This window comes from Kryptolebias marmoratus, linkage group LG6 (assembly GCF_001649575.2).
Source record: "Kryptolebias marmoratus isolate JLee-2015 linkage group LG6, ASM164957v2, whole genome shotgun sequence".
In the NCBI taxonomy this organism is placed as follows: Eukaryota; Metazoa; Chordata; class Actinopteri; order Cyprinodontiformes; family Rivulidae; genus Kryptolebias; species Kryptolebias marmoratus.
Genome location: NC_051435.1, coordinates 21,655,626 through 21,679,564, shown reverse-complemented (window position 1 = coordinate 21,679,564; position 23,939 = coordinate 21,655,626). Strand labels below are relative to the sequence as shown.

At 41.2% G+C, this 23,939-nt stretch overlaps 1 protein-coding gene across 1 annotated transcript; it reads left to right on the top strand.

The window, feature by feature from the left end:
- The first annotated feature begins 163 nt into the window (after positions 1–163).
- trappc10 (trafficking protein particle complex 10) lies at positions 164–23,918 on the top strand. The gene is made up of 23 exons (XM_017421217.3): positions 164–335; positions 4,382–4,463; positions 6,054–6,189; positions 11,807–12,006; positions 12,488–12,683; positions 12,928–13,039; positions 13,167–13,414; positions 13,501–13,647; positions 14,006–14,120; positions 15,371–15,447; positions 15,616–15,707; positions 16,059–16,199; positions 17,366–17,475; positions 17,762–18,294; positions 18,463–18,604; positions 18,995–19,153; positions 19,296–19,525; positions 20,502–20,602; positions 20,864–20,987; positions 21,105–21,269; positions 21,518–21,698; positions 22,522–22,716; positions 23,088–23,918. The coding sequence occupies exons 1-23, from the start codon at positions 275–277 to the stop codon at positions 23,333–23,335; spliced, it is 3,795 nt and encodes a 1,264-aa protein (XP_017276706.1). The 5' UTR covers positions 164–274; the 3' UTR covers positions 23,336–23,918.
- The last annotated feature ends 21 nt before the right edge of the window (positions 23,919–23,939 follow it).

The window sequence follows — 23,939 nt, the reverse complement described above, 5'->3', positions numbered from 1 at the left end:
AAAATAAAACAAAGCTATTCTTCTCTAGTCAGATAAATAATTTAAATCAAGACATTGTTATTATTTGTAACTGTAAAGCACCGTCTGAACCGAAGGCTACTTCCATTAAAAAAAATTGGTGCCTGCCCCTTTAATTACGCACGGTTTACGTCCTTCCCGGACGTTCAGTGGGGACACAGGCCCCATCGATTCAACACAACTGCACACATAAGCACTTACTAATAATAAAGCTCTATTTGGATGTCACTTTCATGGAGTACTACCGCTAACACACATGGACTGTCAAGAGGAAAAGCCAATCATCTATACCATGGAAAACAAGCCGATTGTAACATGTGAGTGTTTGATAGTATTTGCTCTTTTTTGACAGTTAGCATGGTAGCTACATCAATTAGCTCCTTTAGCTAAGCTACCTGTCAGCCTCAGCTTAGACTCTGTTTATGTGTGCGGCAAATCCCCTTTTTTATTTTTTACCTGCCTGGCTGTAATACGTGCATAATAACTGCTGTGTTGTCTGCACTTAACGTGTTGGTGAAAGGCGACATTTTCCCCTAGCTAGCCCGTAGTTTCACTGTTTTAATAGGCCGACCTAACGATATAACGCCACGTCTAGTTTACTGCAGTTTATTAGGAAGGATTTTAGCCTGTTTTCCCCCTGCTGCACAGAGACTGTTTCCTCTGTCAGCAACTCAAACACTAGTCCCCCATATGATGTTTGGGAGCAGGGCCAGGTTACCACTCTGAAATCCCTCTGAGTCTTGTGGAGGCTTGTTCCAGGGGTTATTTTAGGAGTGGATGCCAGCTGCTGCTTCTTACTCCGCAGACTGCTCCAATTTTAGCGTCTTTTCCCCTCTGCACGAGGGTACAGAAGCGCAGAAAACCAAAAAATATGAAATGAAATCATTCGTGTGGCAGTTTTACCATGTGAATTTAGTGGCAAATTCAAAATGCAAAGCACCCTTCTGCCCAGTCAGCGTGATTTGTTTTTATTTTTATTTTCCACACCTGAACCTTTCAGGTGTTTTTTTTCACTGCAGTGCTTTCATTTGAGTTTTACACTTTAAACTGTGTTCAGAAATAACTCTTCTTTTTCTTTCCAAGATTCAAAGAAGCGCAGCAAATTCTTTGACAGATTTGAACAAGTTTCAGCTCTCAGCTCATAATCATGAGAGGACTCTTTAAATGGTGGCTATTTTAAAGTTCATTCTTTAAACACTTCCTCACACGTAAGCTAAGAAACAAACAAACAAAAACAAACGTCTTCAGACACAGTTGCGATGAATTGGTTCTTGTCTCCATGGCTGCTCTTCCAAAAATATTTGATTCAGTTGTACATACTAGTTCAGGTTATTTTCATTGTATCATATGCAAAAAGAGGCTTCAGAATTGTTCATTTATTTCTTTATTTCTGTACAATACACAAAAAGCTAACTAAGGCGGACCTGCTGAAAAGGTACAGGCTTAGACCTCAGTCTGGTTTCCTGTGTAAATGACCAAACACATTTCTATTCAGAAAACACAGAACTGTGTGTGAGTTGAGGTGGGGTCACATCAGATTTCCTCTGTTCAGGGTTAAATATGCCTTTTGTCACAAACATCGATTTGAAATAAAGCGGCCGTGGAGGGCATTGACTGCGTGTCGCTCAAGGTGCGGTCAGGACGTGCTGAAATTATTCTTCGTCTCACATATTTCCGCATACAAATTGAGCACAGGAGTGCAAAAGTGAGCTGAGCCCTTGACCCCGCGTGCAGGACTGACTCGCTGCTGTTTGCCTTGCAGGGCTGTGTTACATGTCAGGCTCGTGAACGCGCTTCTGTGAGCATTCAAAGTTCAGTCTTGTTTGGACGTGCACTGGGGCTTTTAGACCTTTGGAAAATAATGATGGATCATCTAAGCTGATTGCTAATGTTTGCAGTGCTACAGTTATTTTATTTCTTTTTTCTTCCCAGAGGGCGGCTTCCAGTCAGATTTGACAAATTAGGAAAAAGGACAAACTATCAAAATAAAAGAGACAAGAATTAGATTGACAAAAGACATTTTCAGTTTGTTGCTGTGTTAACTAGTCAGGTTTTTACTAACAGCTATACCCCATCTCAGATATTAAAGACAGCATCAAGTCACTTTATGCATTTTTAAAAACTGATCAACAACTTGAATTATATTCAACACTCTGTAAAACCGTTGCTGTATGTTGGCACCATGTTCCGCTTTGAGCGAAGCTTTTTATGCACTGTTTAAATGTGAGCAGCTTCGAAATAAAAACCTTTCCATTTGAACTGGATGATCCATTTAATAAGACTGACGGGGCGATATACAGCGATAAGAAGTGCCCTGTGTGTTCAACTTTATAACTGTTATTGTACCTGATATAGTCTGTTCTATGACTATGGCGATAGAAATGGGGCATATTTCAAAAAGGCGCTAAAATAAATCATCAAACGGTTTGATCACAAAAAAAAAATCTTTGATTCAATGCTTCGTTTATCTAGCTTCACTGTGTACCACCCAGGGAAGAGAAAATCAGGAAAGAGAACAATAAAAGCCCAGGTTTTTGGGTCATATCAAACAGAAAAGAATTTAAAAAAAAAAAAAAAACGTTTCGATGTGAAATGTTTGGTGAACACATGAATGGTGAGAGACTGTGCAATTGTTGGAGCATATTTTTTCTTTTATTTATAGTTTTTTGGTGTTTCTGAATGAAATTTTGAGCAGTGTTGTGGTCTGGGTCCTGCTTTTTTTAGGGAAATGCTTCTAATTTTTAAAGATACCTGCCTTTTCATTATAGTTGATTTTGTCCCCCCCCTAAATAAGCATTTTGTTTTAATTCGAAACATGTAGATTAAACATGTTCAATCCACGTTGTGCATTATAAATTTAGAAGACAAAGTTACCCGCCATCATCTGTGCCCGATGACTTCTGAAGATCATTAATCAGTACGAGCTGTGTTCAAAGATTTGTGCAAAATCATAACGAAGAAACGCTAACATTTACGTTTTTTTTTTTGTTTTTTTTTTACATGGAGATTGGCAGCAAAGCAAGAGTTTAATCTGATTTGTGGCCTGGTTGGGGAAGCGAGAAGGAGAAGCTTTTACTTTTGTACGAGTTGAGCTTTACAGGAAAAAACAAAAAAGTTGGGAATCACTGATGTAGTGTGTTTATCCAAATACTTGATGGAATATTCTATAAAGTACCCGATTCCTGAAGTAATTTAAAGGAAATCCCTGTTAGGTCTCAAACATTTCTGTGTTCGTATTTTACTGCTCACTTCTGAAGACGTCTCTGATTTGCAGCAGCTCTGTGTTTCCGTAGCTGTTGCTCTGCGAGGGGGTTGAACTGGCTTAGACTGTGCGCACGCTATGTGCACGGATGACATTATAATGAAACGGTGTCCCAGGATAGCTTGTTAGACATAGGATCTATTTATAATACGGTTCATTTAGCTGTTTGTTTTCATTAATCAAACTCCTGGTGTGGTTAGGTTGGTCATGGCTGTTGATATTTCATCACGGCAGACACGTGAAGCGGTTTTCTCTCCTTCTCGGTACCTTTTAAAAGAACTTGGTAAAAACTGGATTTGTCAGTATGAAGCTCCCTGAAGCGAAGTAACAGGAGAAGGCGTGACATGAGCTGAGACACAAGAATCAGCTACCACACAAAAATGTCCCAGGCCTTTTTTTTTAATGTTTTTTGAAGCAGATATTTACTAGTTTGGAAGAAAAGTACAGATTAAAACATGTAAATCAGAAACTAGATTTGGAAAGTGTTGTATTTTTTTTGTCTGATTTCAGTTGAATTTATGCTCCTAAATATTGTCTTCTCCTTATGGAGTCTGGAGTTTTTGTTGTGTCACCCGTGAGATAATGACTGGCTCATGAGATTTAGTAATTTCTACAAAGTTTAGAGAGAAAAACATCTTTTTGGTTGGAAACATGATCATACCAAAAACACTCATATCAACATCAGTTGGTGGTAAAAGAAGTTTACATGTTAGAGAAAGGAAATTATGTCGAATTTTAGTCCGAAGAAAATGAATTCAGAGGCAGAAGAAACTCCTGACTGTCCCAACAGAACATCTTCATTTTTTAAAATCATTTTATAAAGAAATTAATAAATATGTCTCAGGATTTTATTTGGTAACCAGCTTGTGCTTAAACACCTCATTTATTATATTGTCATAAAACTTCTCTTTACATTTTGTTTAAACTATGTTGTGCTTGTGTTCTCATTTTTGCGCTTCCTGAGCTTGTTTCACTTTTTATTCCTTATCATTTCTCTGCAGTTGCCTTCTCACTTACATTTATATTATTACAAGTGGGATTTTTCAGATCATGTAGATTTTTGATTTGTTTTTGTTTATTTTTATCTTCTTTTCACTTCAGGTGCCGGGGATCAGGGCTTGTTCACGTCTCTTTATACCTCATTGGCTCAACAACTTCCCAGGGAGCCAATGGAGTGGAGGGGGTGAGTACTGCTCTGCTAAATGCATAGGGAAAAAAATAATAAATATTAAACACCAGCATATGTTAGAATAATGCCCACAGCGTTATTAGATCCTAAAAGTGAGCGGTTGTTTTATGAGACGAGGTCAGACATCCTACAGTAGCTTTACAATTAGGCAAATTAGATCATTTCTTTGCAGTATAATAATAGGAATAAGACTGATGAACATAAATAATTAATAACAGATAAGTTAAAGTAACAACAGTCCTTTCTGGGTCACAGGGAAGCTGCTGCTTATCTCCAGCACAGCAATAACAGAAAATGGAATATGCATGAAATGATAAATCTGTTTGAAAGGTGGTACCTGTTGAACAAGTGCAGAAGTTTTAAAGTCGGGGCAGGTTAGACGTGTGTGATGAGTTCCCTAAGGTTTGTGGGAGACACCCCAGCTTAAGTAGCAGTTTGTATCTTGTTTTATGATTATGGACCCACAGATGTAAAATCATAACTAAGAAACGGAAATGGTTAAAGGGAATAGGACTGCCTTGGCATAGGGATGGCAGTGTCAGGTAGTGTTCCTGCGAGGAACTCTGCAGAACTTTGTAGTCATATCGCAGAACCATTTTGTGAAAAGTCCTTTCGCGACAACTGCAAGATGGTGGAAGATCAGGTCACCTAGCTTTCGTGCAAACTTTGTTGGGGAAATGGTTAAAGGGAACTTTTTAATAATATTGTGTTTAATAGATCAAACTGGCAAGTATGACCTGTAGTTGAGTCTCAGAGAGGTTTAGCAGGAAGGGCTTTTCTGTAATCCACGTGGATATCTCAGAGAGACAAGCTGAGATTTGATGTGTGATTGTGGGGTCACCTGAGGGAACTGATGGTTAAAGTTGGGTATCATCTGCAGAGCACAAGACAGAATGATACACCGTTGTGGGCTTGCGATAAAACACATACGTTTAACCTTGTCACATCACTTTGTAAGAACTTCCCCATGGTCAGAATAAACCAACAGAGATTCCTATTTCCTAGAGGATAGACAGTAGGATCATCTGTTGTGTTGAAGGCTGCATTGAGGTCGAGTAAAATGAGATTTGAGGACTGAGCTGTAGCTCTGGCTTCCTTCGGGACTTCTGTTACAGAATGGAAAACGGTCTCACTGAAGTGGCCACTCCTGAAGCTGGACTGGTTTGGATCAGAAACGTTGTTCTTTAATAGGGAACTCTGCGACCTGTTTGAGAACTTCCTTTTCAATAACCTTGTATGGGAACAAAAGCAGCAAAACTAGTCTGTGGTCTTTAATTTGACCAGGGTTCAGATTTCAAATTTGAACAAACAATGCTTTCTGGGAAAACGGAGAAAGTCAATATTCCCCTCAAACAGGGATTCGATAAAGGACGGCATCAGTCAAATAATATATTAGAAAAGAGCCAATTTTTTTGTTATAACTCTACAGAACAATTGTTTTGAAATATTTGCTAATGCAGTTAAAGCCTAGAAGTGTATGGATCCTAATTGATTTGTGATGAGGCAAAACAAATGGTATTTTTTTTTGTTGTTATTACAAATGCGTCAGTAAAGCTGTAAACCTCTGCTTTGTCTTCTGTGCAGGACTTACGGCCGCGCACCAAAAATGATCCACCTTGAAGCTAATTTTGTCCAGTTTAAAGAGGAGCTCCTCCCGAAGGAGGGCAACAAGGCTCTGCTCACCTTTCCCTTCCTCCACATCTACTGGACTGACTGCTGTGTGAGTGGGCTGAAAACACACACACACACGTGCACACACACACACAACAGAGTAACTGCTCTGTTCTGCTAGAAAATCATGCAATTGTTATTGCCTTTAAGGATCTCAAGATGCTCAGATTGAATCAAAGCTCTCTAAATCTGTAATGAAAAACTTCTTTCTTCTGACTTTTTTGTTGCGAACAACAAAAATGTGTATTATAAATATTTTATAAGAAAAAGAGGGATAGGCATATAGGCTGATATTTGCATCAGCAAGTTAGACATACTGAAAATCTAATCCCCTCCTTCTCTGTTAGTGCTTATTTACAGTTAGCGAGGCAGTCATTACAGCTAATTTTGTTTTGTGGTCATAAACAAGTAATTTGAAGCCACAGATATAATGGCCCTTAAGAGAAGACGCTTTCTGTGGTTAGTTGTTTATGTGCATGGTCATGAGGGTTGCAGCCTGGTTTAAATGTTGTTGAAACCCCCACCCACACTGCAAGAATTTTGTTTAGGATTGTTTCACAACATCTGCCTCTTGATAGTTCCTTAAATTTCATGTTAGGAAAGACATAGCTGCTCATTTAGTTGCAGATTAAAATGTGTAGTTGTTCCATATTTGTAATGGCTGAAAGGCACATATCATTGCTAATTTATGTATCTCAGAGTATTTTATCCCTTCTTTATGAAATGGAAAAGATAATCTTCTCGAGGCTAACTTGAATAAGTTTACCAATCTGTCTTGTGTCATTAGATGCCTGGACTTGGTTTGTCCACTTTTAGGATCCTGCAGTCCCCAGCTTTGGTTAAACAGACAGCAGATTACAGAAAAAAACAGTAGGAGAGGCAGGAACCTCCTGCTGCTGACTGAGCAGCTGGATCATTTAAGGAAGTGTTGCCATGAGCTTGTGACTCGTGACGTTTCCCAACAGTTATGCCTGTGGTGTTGGGGTGATAAACCTGTGTGCTGACAGACCAGCACCTGTGCAGCGCTGCACTTTTAGACGGAGCGCTCTAAAGTAAGAGCCACCTTTTTGTAACTGAGACATTCCGTATTAAGTGTGAAATTTGAATCATGCTTTGCATGTTAGGCATTAGCATTTTAGAAGAAATGGCTCTAGGATTAGTTTATGCCGCTGGGAGTGAACATGGCCAGGGACCCTCCCTTGCCTGCCGCTAGGCTTACATGGCCCCCGACTTCGACGGTCCCCCCTCGCAGGTAGTGGACCCACGTGGAGTTCACGTTCTGTTTCTTTTTTGAGCTTGGCCCAGCTGAGCCCCAGGAGCCAAGGCTTAACCACCAGGCTCTCTCCGGCAAGCTTCCCCCCTACCCCCAGGCCTGGCTCCAGGGGGATTCCCCGGTTTCCCTTTCCCGGGCGAGGTACACTGATGTTCATGGTGTTCGTCTGTTGAGGTTTTTGAATCGCTCTTAGCCCGACCCTTCACCTGAGGCCAATTTGCTAATGCCCCAGACAACATAGCCCCCAGGGTCATGGGGTACTCAAACTCCCCCTAAAATGGCTTCTTCAGAGGGGAGTAAAGCTGCTGTTCCTTTGCATCAAAAGGAGTCAGTTGAGGTGGTTCGGGTATCTGATTATGATGCCTCCAGGACACGTCTATTTGGAGATTTTTCGGGCATGTCCCACTTGGAAGAGACTTCAGGACAGACCCAGAACTCAATGGAGGGATTATATATCTTCTCTTGTCTGGGAACGCCTTGGAATCCCCCAGGAGGAGCTGGAGAGGGATGTCTGGGTTTCTTTCCTGGACCTTTTGCCTCCGTGACCTGACCACGGGTAAGCGGTCGAAGATGGATGGGTTGCTCTAGGATTCGCCTTTTCTGCTTTCTGATCTGAATAATTGAGGCAGAACAGCCAGAGTTTGTGTCAGCAGAACCGGTTGGGTTTGAAAACGCCAATACACTTTTACATTTTTGATGAGACTGTGAGAGTGGGGATCAGTGCCTCTTTCTCAAACAACTGTGTGTTAGCTCAGGGGATGTAAAGCTCAGTGTGTTCACACTCAAATACAGTAGCTTTTGCAATTTTAATCCACTCTTTTATTGTATAATTTGTCAACATTCTGCTAACACATCTTTTACATAAACTGTTTGTGCACAAAATACGCTATTAAAACATCCAAACTGATGTGTAAAAAAAAATGTTCCTGCTTAAGCTTCACACTCGCTGGTTGTTTTAGTTTTGCAGATTTTTGTATCCAGTTCTGTCTCACTCGCACTTCACCGCACAGACATGATGTCACAGTTGCAGCAGCAAAGTGAGCTCATTTAATTTGTGTTGTGGAAAAAGGTGAAGGAAATTTTGTTCTTTTCCACACAGCTTAAAAAAATCCACTGTATTTCCCGTGAAAGGCAGCAGCTACGCAGCAAAATTCTGTGCTCGCCCACAGCGTGACAGTGCCACAGGTGATAAGAACAGGTGGGCTGTGTGCTACAGTAAATTATGGACGGGGCGAGTCTATAAAACAGCTCTAGTCACACGGATAGAAAACGTCTTTATCTGTGTGATGCAGGCAGAAAGGTTTCTTCTGTTCTGATCACATTCCAGCAAAACGGGCACTTCAGTCACGGGAAAGTCAGGCAGAGTTAATTGCAGTTCATTTACTGAAAAGTCATTTGTGGGTTTTATGTGAACCTTCTTAAAAAATTCATTGTGACTTCAAATAAGCAGATTGCCTGCACAGCTTCATGCTTAAAACAGTCCTGCAGATTGTAACTGTATATTTAACTTATAAAACATTGCGTAACTCCAGGGCTTTGGTCTCTCCTCCTGCTAGGCGACAGTTGCACAACGAGTGAGTCATGGTGTTATATCCCAGATCTCCTCACTTCCAACCAATTTAGAACAAACTTTACCCTCGGGCATCAGTCAACTGCAGCACTTCACACAGGAAATCCTAGGCACAGCATTCACATTAGTGTGAAATTTAAAACTTGCAAAGCAGTCTTGTTTTTGTTGTTCGCTCCATTTGATATTAAAATTTAGTCAGTGGCAAACACCTAAAAGAGAAGTGTGTTCTTTGCTATATTTATCTTCTGGTCCTAACTGTCACAAATCCATCCATCCATCCATCCATCCATCCATCCATCCATCCATCCATCCATCCATCCATCCATCCATCCATCCATCCATCCATCCATCCATCCATCCATCCATCCATCCATCCATCCATCCATCCATCCATCCATCCATCCATCCATCCATCCATCCTCACCCGCTCCTCCATTCCGGGTCACATGGAGCAGGTGCCTGTCTCCAGCAGCCACTGTGTGAGAGGCGGGGGACACCCTGGACAGGTCGCAAGTCTTTGCAGGGCCACATAGAGACAAACGAGACAAACAAACATTCTGTCACAAATACATTTATAGGAAAAAAATGCCAGTGTAATGAACGTAAAAAGCACAATACCTACCCTGGACCTAATGCAGTAGTAGCATCTTTTGCTGCATATTTAGGTTATTTGATTTTCTTTAAGGTGTTCAGAGGTTTTAGCATATTTGACGGGTAGGTTGTTTTAAATGTCTTGTAGATTATGAAGTCAGAGGATTACGTAAAGCGACAGACATCTTGAATCTTGAGATCAGTGCTCTTTTTAGGCTATCTGTTGCAGGACTCTTTCTCATGGCTGAAAATAATCACTTGTATATTGTTTGCTCATTGTCAGTTTGTTGTATTGCTACAGAATGAGTTTAAATCAGTTTGAATATCTTCCTGGTACATTGTGCAATGCTGTAATCAAAACATGCAACACCTGAAGAGTTTTGCTCAGCAATTAATTTATAATGTACCAGTCATCTAACCCCTTAGAAACAGCCCTGATATGACTAGATGTAGACTCCACTGAAGGTCTGCTTTAGTATCTGGCACCAAGGTGTCAGTAGTAGACTTTGTCATGTAACTTATGAAGATGGGCCTCTATAAATTAGTTTTTGTCCAACACATTCCACAGATATTTGATCGGTTTGGGATTAGGAAAGTTAATTGGCCCATTCAGAACCTTCAACATGTTGTGTTTCCTGATCCATTCTTGGCAGGGGGCATCATTCTGCTGACTTTTTGGAAATATTGTTACCATGAAGAAGTATTTTTCAACAACGTACAGACACAATATTTAGGCAGATGACAAAAGTGAAAGTAACATCCACATAATTGGCATGACCATTTTACTATCTGTGCTGTCTTTACTTTGCTCACATATGGTACTTATGGACCACAGGGGACCACTCCACGGTCATATTACCGTATTTTCCACATGCTGCAAGCGGTGCGGCTTTGTCGTTTACCAAAGTCGTACTAAAACATTACAACTTCTTACATATTTATGGCACTCCGGATTATAAGGCACACTGTCGTTTTTAGAGAAAATTGAAGGCTTTTAAGTGCGCTTTATAGTCCGTAAAATACAACATCGGTGGTACTTTGATCATTTGCAGTCGTAACTATGTTTATTTAGTCTGTTTTAGCTCCTGCATCAGTGGAGGAACTTTCTTAGTTCAATAGGGACTCTCATGCGATGTAAGGGGATGTGATTGGTTTGTACATAAAAGTATATTGATTGGCAAGTTAAAGACTCCTTCAGCACCCACACTAATAAAACTACATTCACGTCGCTACAGAAGAAGCTATCTAACTGCTGTTGTTGTCTGCTATGATGTGGGTTTCTTTGAACACGTGCAACACAAGGTTGACTCATGTGTCATATAAGTCTCGGCTCCTAAAACTTTCTTGTCAATGTTTGTAGTGTTCTTTCAAACTCCACTTCAAAAAAATAATTAAAAAAAATTAACCAAAAACTCACAACACAATTCCAGGTATGGTCACCTTCATTGTTGTTGTTGTTGGTGGTGAATGTCACACGTGTAAACGACGCGGCTACCCTGACCATCAATCACAACATTCCCCTGGTGGTGAAAAGCAAACACGTAGGTCCTTCTAACCGCTTAATAGTCGATTTAACAGTCCTTAAAACCTCTGAGGGTCCTTCTGATTGGTTTGAAAACACCTGTAGTGTCCTTACCTGTGTCTTCCTCATGAAAGTGATGGAAAGGGTCCTGACCCTGAACATTATATAAAATAAAACAGACAACAGACCCAGGTCACTTTCTCTCATCAGTTTGGACGATTTCTGTAGGTTTCATTGGCAGCAGATTTGTGCCGCCCTGTTCATCAAACTGTGATCATCTTCATGTCAAAACTAGCATTGATTTTTTTTAATAGGTTTCTTTTAGATTAAACAATATGGGCCAGCCTTTGCTGTTTAAGTAACATCAGTAAGCCCTGACTTCCTATGACCTTCCTTAGATTAGTTTTTCTTCTTTGGACTGCTTTTGTTGATCCGGACCAAAGGTTACTTCGAACAGCTATAGTTGTGACGATGTTACAATCCTGCTGTCTAGTCACCACATTTCATGCAAATCCTCAGACATATCCATTGTCTCTGCTTCGAATACAGACTTCAAAGACAAGGTGCTTGATATGATCCACTCCCTGCCAGGTATCCTTGTAACAAGACGATCAGTGGTGCTCACTTCACCTGTTAGTAGTTACAGGCCTGATCGGTGTATATAAATAGCGGTTTTTAACACCTGACTCATGAAATCCATTTTACTGTAGGACACAGAGATGTACAAGAGCTCGGTGAAGGAGGACATGCTGCGCTGGCAGAACACCTTACGGAGCCACGGCTCAGCGGACTGGGTGATCATCATTGTAGAAACCAACGATACAAAGAGGAAGAACAAGACAAACATCCTGCCCCGGTCTTCCATCGTGGACAAGATCCGCAGTGACTTCTGCAACAAGCAGAACGACAGGTGAGAAGGCCTCTCTTTGATTGAAAAGGTGGATTTAGATAAAACTGGCAGAAAACGAGAACAGATTAACTTCCTCCACAATCTATTGTTATTCCACAGTTCCTTCTTTAGCTACACAGACAATTAAAGGTGATGCATCTACTTCTGCTCTGGATGGTGTTAAAGGGGATCATGTTGTATGTGAGAGGCCTGGTTGATCTTCAAGTTTATTCAGCTTTTTTTGGCTCTCCTTTAAATAGAAAATAAAGTCAAGTGTTGTCTGGCTATGTGAGCATTTCCTGCTTTCTTTGCCTTCCTAACTACTGCAGTGTTCACTGGCTTGAGGAGCTGCTTGACCTAACACTCGTATATTTTTAAGGTTGATCAGTGCATACCTGTACTCATAGTTCAAGTTTTTCCCCACAGGCTGGATGTTGAAGCAGTTTAACCAGTTGTTTAAACCCTTTCCAATCCTTCCCGGTTGTGGTGTTCCTCCATCCAGATGCGTGGTCCTGTCAGATCCTCTGAAGGAGTCCTCTCGATCCGTGGAGTCCTGGAACTCCCTGCTGCTGAAGCTGCGGACTCTCCTCCTCATGTCCTTCACCAAGAACCTGGGCCGGTTTGAAGACGACATGCGAACGCTCCGAGAGAAACGCACCCAGCCTGGCTGGAGCTTCTGTGAATATTTTATGGTCCAGGTACTCAGAACTGGACTGCAAGCAGTTGGATTTTTTTAAAATATACATTATAAGATTTTATTTCTTTTTGTTTTACTACATGTTCAGTTTCCATTTTGTATGTTTCTTTTAAGATAATCACAGATAAATTAACTTCAGGATGTTCAGTTAAAAGCAAAATGAATTTCATGCAACCCTTCTTTGTAGTTATGATTACACTCAGTTCCACTTCAGTTTTGGCTCCGTTATGTCTGTGTCTGTGCAGGAGGAGCTGGCCTTTGTTTTTGAGATGCTGCAGCAGTTTGAGGATGCCTTGGTCCAATACGATGAACTAGATGCTCTTTTTACTCAGTACGTCCTGAACTTCGGAGCTGGAGGTTTGTTCATGCTTTTCTCCCCATTAAAGTATTAGTTCTTTTTTTATTTATTCATTTATTTATTTTTGGTCATAATCAGATTCATGTTGTAGCTTTGGGTTTTTACTCAGTTCGTTTCCATCCACAGATACAGCGAACTGGCTCGGCTCGTTCTGCGCTCCGGTGCGTAACTGGAGCGGCTTGCTTCTTCGGCGGCCCATCGACATGGAAAAGAGGGACAGCATCCAGCGTGGAGAAGCCAGCCTGTTGGACCTGAGGAGCTACCTGTTTTCTCGCCAGTGCACTTTACTCATCTTCCTTCAGAGACCGTGGGAGGTCACTCAGAGAGCCTTAGAGCTGCTCCACAACTGTGTCCAGGAGCTACGTCTGCTGGAGGTAAACCCACACCTACACTTCCTGTTTTAGTGCTTGATACGTCATTCTGTGCATATCTTAAATTGTTTCTTCTTTCTCTCGTGGAGGTGTCTGTTGTGGACGGGGCTCTGGACTGTTGGGTGTTTCTCAGCTGCTTGGAGGTTCTGCACAGGATCGAGGGCTGCTGCGATCAGGCTCAGATAGCTGCTAACTGCTCCCATACTGTCGGACTCTGGGCCTACGCTACAGACAAGGTAAAAAAAGATGTTTTATGGCTTTGATTATTCGCAGATTTTCATTTAATTGTGCTTTCAGTTCACCATAAATACAAGGAGATCCTTTCCCACCATCCGTGTCCACCCACCTGATAGGAGACTATGAATAACATCTAATTTATATGCTAATTTATTCTGTTTGGGATCATTTTTAAATCTCATTTTCATATCAGAAGTACTTTTTTCTGTGTTCTAAATTAATAGCGCAAAACAAACAAGATTATTTGCTTTAGATTCTCCATAATAATTAGAACAGTAAAAAGTAAACATTAATATTTCTTCCCAGATGAGGTTTTCTCAGTTATTTTTTTTTTTCTCTGTTCTCTGCGTACTTCAGCTGAAGTCTTTGGGGGAACTCTGTGGGCTGGTGTCAGAGAAGGTACCAACATCCGAGGACCTGAACAGGACTGTGGATCTGCTGGCAGGACTCGGGGACGAGAGGCCTGAAACTGGTGAGGTTTTTAAACTGCGACTTTAAAAGTAGCTACAAGGATTTTTTAGAACTTTTTCAAGGTTCGGTGGTTTTGTTTTTATTATTATTACCTTTTTTATTCTTTCAAGTGAAAACAAAATTAGTCCCCAGAACTACATCTAGTAACAGTTAACTTTTTTTATAGCTAAATATATGTGTTAAATACAATAAAAATACTATAAAAATTGTTATGTCCTGTTGTGGTAATGAGAAACAGGATACAAAACATTGACAGAGGCTCCTAAATCTTACCCCTTCCTACACTGGTGCAGTAAAATGATGCTTCTGACATAAGACATAATCAAAATTCTCTGTGTTTAGAAATGTTTATTTTTCTAGTTAATTTGTACTTTGTCCTCCATGACTAGCCTCGTCAGCGTTTATCAGTTCACCTGATTCCGTGCTGTTTGAATATCTGACTGCTTTATAAATAATTTGGAAATTTGGCCCTTTTTTGTCACTTCACACTCCTTTTTTCTCTCCAAAAAGCACAGGTGTAGAAACTAACTCATTTAGTTTATTTATATGACACCCGTTTGCATGAATGACTTTACACACAGCAATCAAACGATTTCATGTTCATTTTCAGTAGAAAATATTAGCAAAGTGCAACATTCGTTAGATTCGTCTTTGGTTTGTTTTTTCAGGGAGCTTTTTATTATGTCTCATGTAGACTGAAGAAGCTGGGATTTATAAAACTATCTTGTAAATTCTAATTTTTGTCTGGCGAAAGAAAAAGAAGAAAAAAACGTATTTAAACTGTACTCTTAGATGAAAACGTATAGTAAGAATAAACACGTCACTTTTAATAACTTTGATCTGTTTTAGGCAACAGTTTTTTAGATTACTGATGGGCAGGTGTAAACTTTATTCCTTTTCACAAAATAATTCTGAAATATGGCCGCGGCAACAATATGGCGCTGCTCATGCCACCCCCATCTTCACACCTACTCGCCCACTCAGCTCAGTGACTACCTCCTTTGCTGGCTTAGAGGAATAATGGCCGCCTCGGTTGTTCACACTGAGACAGAAATAAGCCATTCCAGGCCTAGCTTAAAATTGTTCTATGAAAGAGGTTTTAATAGTAGATTTAAAGCAAAGCATCTTTTGATTTCCATGTTCCTCTAAATCACAATGTTTGATTCATTCTAATAAACCACTTTGATGTCTTTAATTTGAAAAGTAGACAAAATTGCATTGTTTTTAAATCCGCTCTCTGGTCCTTCACAGCCAACAGTTTGCAGAGCCCCTACAAAAAGCTGAAAGAAGCTTTATCATCTGTAGAAGCTTTTGAAAGACACTATCTTGTAAGTCACAAACACAGCTTGGTGGAGTCAGTTGTTGCTAAACTAGGAACTCTTGCACCAGTTTTTCAATCAATACATTTTCTGATGTAACGTCCTTGAAACAGTTGATTTAATTTTTTTCTTTTTTCTCTTCTCCATCACCTCCCCGTTGGCTCCGTCTTGCATCAGGAACTCTCTCATGCCGCTATGGAAATGTATCAAGCCATCGGCCGGATGAGGTCAGCCAGGCTGGTGGGGAAGAGCTTGGCTGAGTTCTACATGTAAGGAAGTGTGAGGCCGGGCGTTCTGTCGCGTCGCAGTCAGTTCTCACATTTGTCTGAAAGGTCGAGCACACCTAACGTGCTGTTTCAGGTTGTTTTTCGCTGATTAGACCTCTTCACGGGAGCTGCCAGTCAGTGTCAGCTAACAAACACACAAGCAGATCTAAAAATTAGTCAAATCAAGCAGAATAAACAAAAAATACTTTGATAGTTTAGAATTTGTGTAGTGGTATGTGCAGTAACCTCATCTGCTTTTTTTTAATCTTGCTGTTATGCTTCTAAACAACTACTAAAGGTATATTTGTCTCCACTAAAGAGTTGCATACTGTGTTTTTCTGTGCGTTCGAATAGGAGGAAAGGGGACCCAGAGCGGGCAGAGACTTTCTTGCAGGAGGCTTTGAAGTCGTACGTATCTGAGGGGTGGAGTCTCCCCCTGACGCACACCAGGAGACAGATCGCTGAGTGTCAGAAACTGCTGGGCAGAACTGAAGAGTATCCTTCTAGTGAATGACAACAGCTAAAAGAGCAATATATGGCAGCTTCATGATGGGACTCTGAACTGTAGGATAATACTGTCAGCAAAAATGTAAAAAAACAACGCTGTTCCCCTTTTTGTTCTGAGTACAGGATGTACTTCAGCCCGCTTTGGAAATGACTCTTTGGCCCTGTTCAGTATAAAAACACACCTTGTCTATTGCTCTTTGGAAGCTGCATTATTGGAATAGTTAACATCTTTTGAAGTGGGGATTAAGGAAACATTATGAACAATTAATAAGTTTCCTGTTGTAGATAGCTGTTTGAACAATGCTAGTTTGCAGAAATAGTGTTTAATTTGGATTGAGGAGCTAATGGCTAGTCACGGTGAGGCCAAGATCAAAGTGAATTGCTGTTGTTTTAAAACATTTCACAGTGGTTCATCTGAATGCTGTTTTTTTTAAAACCTTTACATTGCTGTGTAATGCGAAAATAATAAATGGAAAGGTTTAAAAAGTGTCGTTTGTTTGAACCATTGTGAGATTTTTGACATTAGAGTTGTTTTAAAATGGCAGCAGTCCTCTTTGGTCTGGCCCTGCTCAGACTAGCCATTAGCTTGTCAGTCCTGCCCATAACCTTACCTCAGAATCCTCACTTTTAAAAATCTGAACTTTTGTTTTAGGATGAGTTTAGACCAGACAGAAAGTAGGAAACAAGAACAGCACAGATTATTTGGCTAGTTTCTAAATGATCTATGAACTTCCAGTCATATATCTTCATCAGTGTGACTGGTGACATCAAGCCAAACATTAATGGATATGGAAACTTTAAGATAAAATAGCTGAGATTGTGAAAACAGCATTTATGTTACCTCACAGCTTTGTTTGCTGACAGAAAGTCAGTGTTATCTGCAGTTTCTGGAGTGGAAATTAAAACTTTGTCCATTTAAACGCAACTTAAAAGAAAAAAATTTGTATGCTTCACTGAGAACATCTGTTTATGTATTTATCTTTATCTATTAAAGAAATAACAGCGTGTCATGACAAATGGAACACTTAATATCAGTCTGGTTGTAGGGTGAAGTCTTTTCAGGTGGTGTTAAATCAAGCGGGGCCACTAGTGAGACAAAAGTTGTATTACAGCAGCACGCTCTTGTGTTTTGTTTTCTTGACAACCAGCTGCAGCTACTTACAAACCAGTGCCTTGTTGGCTGGTGATGAGAATCTCACAACTGAGGAAAGAAAGCACTTTTTTCAGGAGATTCTCTCGTTCGCTGGCAAGTCCGGAAACCCCTGTAAGTTTGCATGTTCCTTACTGGTTTGGGAAAGATATAAAATGAAATGAAAGACTTTTTTTTTTCTTATCTAATCATCTGGTGATGATCAGTCTGTAATGTTCATGTGTTTTTGTTTGCGTCATATCTCTTGTGTTATTATTAAAAAAAATTACATGGTATAAAATCAGTAGCAACCTGTTAAACATTTCAACTGTTAGGTTTCTGCTCTAAATCTCTTTGTTCTTGTTGTCCCAAATGTAAAGATCTGCACCTAACCAACAGCATTTATTTCCTTCGTCCCCAGCTCACAAAGTGTCTCTCAGCATGAATGTTTTCGCTCAGCTGACCCGACTCCAGTTCCATCCTGCGACAGCTTCGGTGCACTCCGGAGGCGTCCTGCAGGTGGAGCTCATGCTCAGATCTCTGATGCCCGTTTCAGTGCACATACAGCAACTAGCTGCTAGCATCCACTTCGAAGTGGATCACGGAGGGACTCTCGGGAGGTCCAAGGGAGCTCAGAGACACACAAACTTGGGAACAATAGAGTTTAACCTGGGTAACCCATCAGCAGGTCTTCCGTCCTCCGCGGCCCCTCGTCCCGTGTTGGAACTGGACGAGGTGCAGGACAGGAGTCCTTCGGACAATTCGCTCAACTCCACGGGAGTGGTGTGTAAAAACACGCACCTGCTCATCCGTCGCCATGAAAGTAACTCGCCGCCAGAAATGCCAAACTGTGTGAGCCCCCCCACTGTTGCTATGAAGGAAGGAGCACAGATGCTGAAGGTGCAGGATGTAACGCTAGAGCCTGGAAATAACAGTGTCATCTTCACAGCACCAGTAAGATGGTCTTTACTGCACTTAGTCATATATTTAAAATGCAAATTTAATAGAAGTGCATATAATTTAAACTGGTCAGTGTTAAAAAAATTATATATCTTTTTTTGGTTGTTGTACTTTCCACCTTTTGCTGTGTCATCCTCATCTTTCTTCCGGTGTCCTCCTCAGAGTGGACAACCAGGTTCTTACATGTTACGGCAGCTGTGCGCCACAGTGGGCGAAGTTCAGTTCATCCAGTCCCACATCTACCCATCTGTCGGCTATGAAGTGTATTCTCAGGAGCCCCAGCTGACTGTGGAGCCACTCTCAGGTCTGAGGGTTTCGTTTGAGTAAAATCAAAAGACAAGGCAACTGCTGGTTAGGATGTTCAGAGAAAACGTCAGGTTCACTGTGATTCAACACTGAAAGTTTAGTAGTTAATTCTAAATATAGGACATTCCATGCACAACAACACAATGTGCTTTCCAACAAGAACAAAAATACAGTTTTAAAATACATAAAACTATACAGTTCATCTAATGTGTTCATAAAAACATGCATAGATAAAAAAACTGCAGCAAGACCAGAATAATAAATGTAGCGACACTGATTTGATGGGGGGGATTACATTCTTTTTTTTTTTTTTTTAATATACAAGTAGATTGACTAGACTGTATATATATATATTTTTTTATCTCATCCGGTTTTTGTTTGTCTTCAGAACCCCTGTTGGCAGGTCTGCCTCAGATGGTGAAGTTCACTCTGTTGACGGGTCATTACACTGTGAAGAAAGGAGACGCTCTGCAGCTCAGTAACTCAGAAACCATGCCCATCCTGCCCTCCACCAGCTGCACCGCCCGCATCAGCACACCCACCGCTGGTCAGTGGCTGCATTTCAGGAATGGGGACATTTTATTGACACTTAAGACGCTGACTGGATTGCTTTGAAGTAGAGTACGTCCACTAGAAACATATGGGTTTTACTGCCTAAATAGTGTTATTTGTCTCCGTCTCATGATCAGAGTTGGTGGGTGAAAGCACCCTCTCCATCCAGTCCTCTGAGAAGGTGACCAGCATCAGCCTTCCTCCCACCCCTCCCTACCACACCATGGAGTTCCAGTTGGAGGTTTTGTGCATCATCCCGACCGGGTCCGAGCGGCCGGCCAACGAGAGGCTGACAAACGGGGAGATCCGCCACCGACCGCGCAGCTACAGCCATCCCGACACACCGATGACCGCCATCGACCAGAGGGTGAGACAATCAGTCAGACGCTGAGTGGGTGAGACAGTTCATGAGGAAAAGGGGGAGGATGATCGGAACAGTTCCCATTTCTTTTTATGTCCCAGTTAGACAGGAGAGTACAGAAACATTTATTTTATTATTTGTTTAATCTCCTAAAATATAGTGAATCAAATTTCTTTGCTGTTTTGTTACATTCAGTCAAGCAAAAAGACTTTATAAAGTTGATTTTTATTTTATTTTGTATTATTTTAACACCCTACAATCTGTGACAAATGTATTCATAGGAAAAGACTTTGTAATTGAGCTAGTTTAGCTTATTATATGTCTTTATTATTTCCAAATGGGCTTGTGTGAGATACTTGTGAACAGTCAGTGTCCGGCCAGCAGTGAGCAGATTCTTGTTCAGAAGAATTATGGTGAATTTTTAAGCAAATGATTAGATTTGTCAGATGCTCAGGGTGGAGACGCTGTATTTTGCCTGATGGGCCATCAGTGACACTTTGCTGGAATATCTGTCTGATTTTTTTGAACTTGTTTACATTGTTTTATAGTTTATTATTAGCTGGATTAGCTAACGCATTGATCAAATATAACACAGCTTACAAAAGAAGAAGGGAAGATAAATGAAAAGCTATAGGGGAGAGCGTGAAAATGAAATCTTGCTGTTTAGCCTGCTCAATAACAAGCTGCTGTGCTAATTTCTGATATTTTTTTAGCCCATTTATTGCAGACATGAATTACAGAGGTTCTAAATGCATTTATCAGTGCTAATTTTATTTAAGCAAATGCAGGGTGTTTTACACAACACTATAAGAAAGACAAACTTTGACCAAACGGGAGTTTATTCACATCTGACTGATGTTCAGATGACAGAATGGATCCAACATGGACAGTTGTTGTTAGTAAATGTTGTGACAAAGTGTCTACACTGTATTATTCAGTAGAATGACTAGCAGTAAATGATTTTATTTTGTTGTTTCTGCAGATGTCTATCGACTGCCCGTGGTCGATTTACTCCACCCTGCTCACCCTCACCTTCTACATCCCCTTCAAGACCAAACACTCGCTGCTTTCTGCTGGTAACAGGTGAGCCCACATCATCGCAGAAATATCTGTCATACACAATATATGTTTATAAAGTTAGTCTATCTTGAATTAAAAACCAAAAATGAAAAATGCTGTAGACTGGGTTTTTGATTGTTCTTTGTTTCTTATTGAGCCATCAGTTTCATCTGTAAGAAATCCTGGAGAAATCTATAATAGTTTCATTAACTTATCGTGACTTTGTTCACTGTGTACCTCCATATACTCAGTCAGACATGTTTGACCTTTGACCTTGCTCCACAGAAAGTACATCCAGGTGTGTGTGCAGAACGTGTCAGACGTGAACTTCACGCTGGCAGAAGTGAAGCTGACAGAGAACCAACACGCGTCGCTGGAGCTGCAGTCCTTCAACACTAAAACTCATCAGGTGAGAAGACGGAAGGAAGTCCGATCCGAAGGCCTTTCTTGGAAGAAAATTCAGAACTGAAATGCCGTTTGGGGGTTCAGGATTACAGCTTACATGTGGTTGATTTTGTCTGTGTAGCTCCTGTGCAGCAAACACAGTGTGTTCTGCCTGTGGGAGGTGAGGTGGAAGGACGACCTGCCTTCCTGTCTACAGTGTGTTTTCTCTGCCAACTTCTCTCCGATCAACCAGGACACCTCGGCCTTCAAACCGTTCCACTACCAGTTCCAGCTCGAGAGAGTCACTGTAAGAATCCCAAATGCTCCCTTCTCCCCTTCAATGTGCTTGAAATGCTGAAGGAACACTTTGATTGTGTCACAACAAATCAGACAAGTCTGTTTTGAAACCTGAAAAAGAAAAGTGACTTGTTTCCTGTTTTTCCTCTGCTTAAAAGTGACTGTGGGTGATATTTACCATGAAAACTATATTTAAAAGGTTGTGATATTATCTGAGCGTTACCAACCGTAACTAACTCCTTTGGTTCCTGCTGGCAGACGTTGTACAGTGTGAGAGCGGAGATCTTGCCTCCAAGTGGTGAGCAGCACTGTCGCTGCGGTTTGGTGTGTGACCTCGAGGTGTGTATAACGCGACTGACTGAGCTTTCAGAGGGGGAGATCACAGAGGACAGCAAAACCGACACTGATGGACTCAAAACAACCAAACTCATGTATGAAGGTAAGTTCTCAGCATCATACGAACAAAACACAGAATGAATGAAAAAAGAAATTACAGCCTTTTATATTTATAAAAAATGTAAAACTGTCAACTGCAAGTCAAATGTGTGTGTGTGTGTGTGTGTGTATATATATATATATATATATATATATATATATATATATATATATATATATATATATATATATATATATATATATCCCCTTTGCTTCCAAGTCCAAACAATTACCTTCAAAAGCCACACCATTAGTTGTATTTCCCACAGGTGGATCTTATTTAGGTGTCTAATAATCTCAGTATATTCAGGATACATCTGTACAGCTATAGCCTCAGAATCAATACCTCTAAGCAGTAAAAGTTGCCACCAAGAAAGAGACAACATGAAGACCAAGGAACCCTCCACACACACAGGTCAGAAACAAAGTCGAGAAAAAGTACAGATCAGGGTTGAGTTATAAAAAAGAAAATAAATCCTAAACCCCAGACTGGAATTTTCCAAAAGGCGTGTTGGAGATCTTCTAAGTAAAAGCTGCTGTTGGCCAATGAGACTAAAATTAAACTTTGTGGCCATTAAGGACAACACCATGTCTGGTCCAAACCTAACTCCTCCCATCACGCTGAGAATACCCTCCACACACTTAAGCACAGTGGTGGCAGCATCGTGCTGTGGGGATGATTTTCATCAGCAGGGACAAAAAAGATGGGCTCAGGCGTATGTGAATACTTCTAAACTGTTGTGATCCAGTGTAAACTTTGTAAAATGGTTACTGCCTCATTTTATCGAGTCATCGTGGCTTCTCTGTGTCTCTGTGTGTTTGTGCAGTGGCTGACAGCAGCAGCAACTGGGCCGTGTGTGGAAAGAGCTCGGGGATGGTGCTGATGCCGACGAAGGCCAACGCCACGCACAAGGTGCAGATTGAGGTGATGCCGCTGTTCGCAGGACACCTGCCTTTCCCCAAGATCAAAGTGCTGAAATACCTTCCTCACACCGCTGCAGTGGCCACACAGCCAGACCCAGGTAAGGCCCTTTAAGTTGGTTTGCTAATAGAAAAGGAACTTAGATAATCTGGAAGCCTTCTAAGTTCCAGTTCTGATACTTTTTCTCTGCAAATAAACAAAACCTTTAAACTGAGATGAAACAGACAATTTACCAGTCAGTCTCCAGGGTGGACTATGTTTTCAGTGAAACTGCAATAGCTCTTTTTTTTTTTTATCTATAACCTTCCACAGCAAACGTAATTTGTTTTCTGATAGATTCAGCATCTTGTTGATTTTCCCGAGCTGATGTTCATTGACCCGTTAGAGCGGCTGTCAGCTCTCAGACCTCTGCTGACCCGTTTTTCTCCCTCGGCGATCGGTTGTGATCAGCTCATTTCTTGCCACCCACAGACAGCTGCGTGGAGAACGACAGTCTCTCCCTGCTGGACAAGACGCTGGACGACCAGGCGGACACGGCGAGCATCCGCAGCCGGGGCAGCGTCCACTCGGTGGGCAGCGGCGACCAGCAGCAGAGGGGCGTGGCCATGCCGCGTCTGGAGCCCTTCAGCCCCGGACAGGTGTTTAACCACAGCCACACTCAGCAGGTCCTGGTGCTGCCCACCACCGAGGACCACATCATGGAGGTCAACGCCACATGACCCCGGGGGTGAGATTTCCCCACACCCTTCTTGTGGGGCTTCACTCAGACTCTGGATGAACTCCTTTATGGTCCGGGACACATCTGGACCGGGTCCACATCAAAGACCGCTCTGCAGGTCACCGATATGGACTTAATAAGCATGAAACGTTCACCTCACTGGAGACGTGACGGACTACACAGTAAAGAGCCAACGACTACTGCTGATAAGTTGAAATAAAAACTGTTCTCTGCCATACTTTGTACATATCTCACTGAATGGATTTATAGATATAAATATATAAATATATATAAATATATGAACTGATGAATCAAATCTGCGCCTGTCGTGCTATTTTGAACTGAAGAGAAACACTCCTGACTGTCCCATGATGCACCAAAGCCCTACCTGTGTGTATGCCATGATCAGCTTCTAAAGTACTGTAACTGTTACTGAGTGAGACCAGCAGGAGGTGCTGCTCCGGGCCTCTGTGCGGGCTGTATGTTGGAGACTTTTGCTTTGATGACAAAAAGCAAAGTGGAAAAAAAAAAAAAAAAAACTAAAATACCCGTATTTGTCCTGACAGGCTGCTCCTTGAATGACCTCAGTTTGAAGAAATAGTGTA

Bases quoted from the DNA above. Each gene is read 5' to 3' on its own strand.
- trappc10 (XM_017421217.3), top strand. From the start codon at position 275: ATGGACTGTCAAGAGGAAAAGCCAATCATCTATACCATGGAAAACAAG. The intron at 336-4,381 runs GTGAGTGTTTGA...TTTTCACTTCAG, and splicing joins AAACAAGCCGATTGTAACAT to GTGCCGGGGATCAGGGCTTG. The intron at 6,190-11,806 runs GTGAGTGGGCTG...ATTTTACTGTAG, and splicing joins TCTACTGGACTGACTGCTGT to GACACAGAGATGTACAAGAG.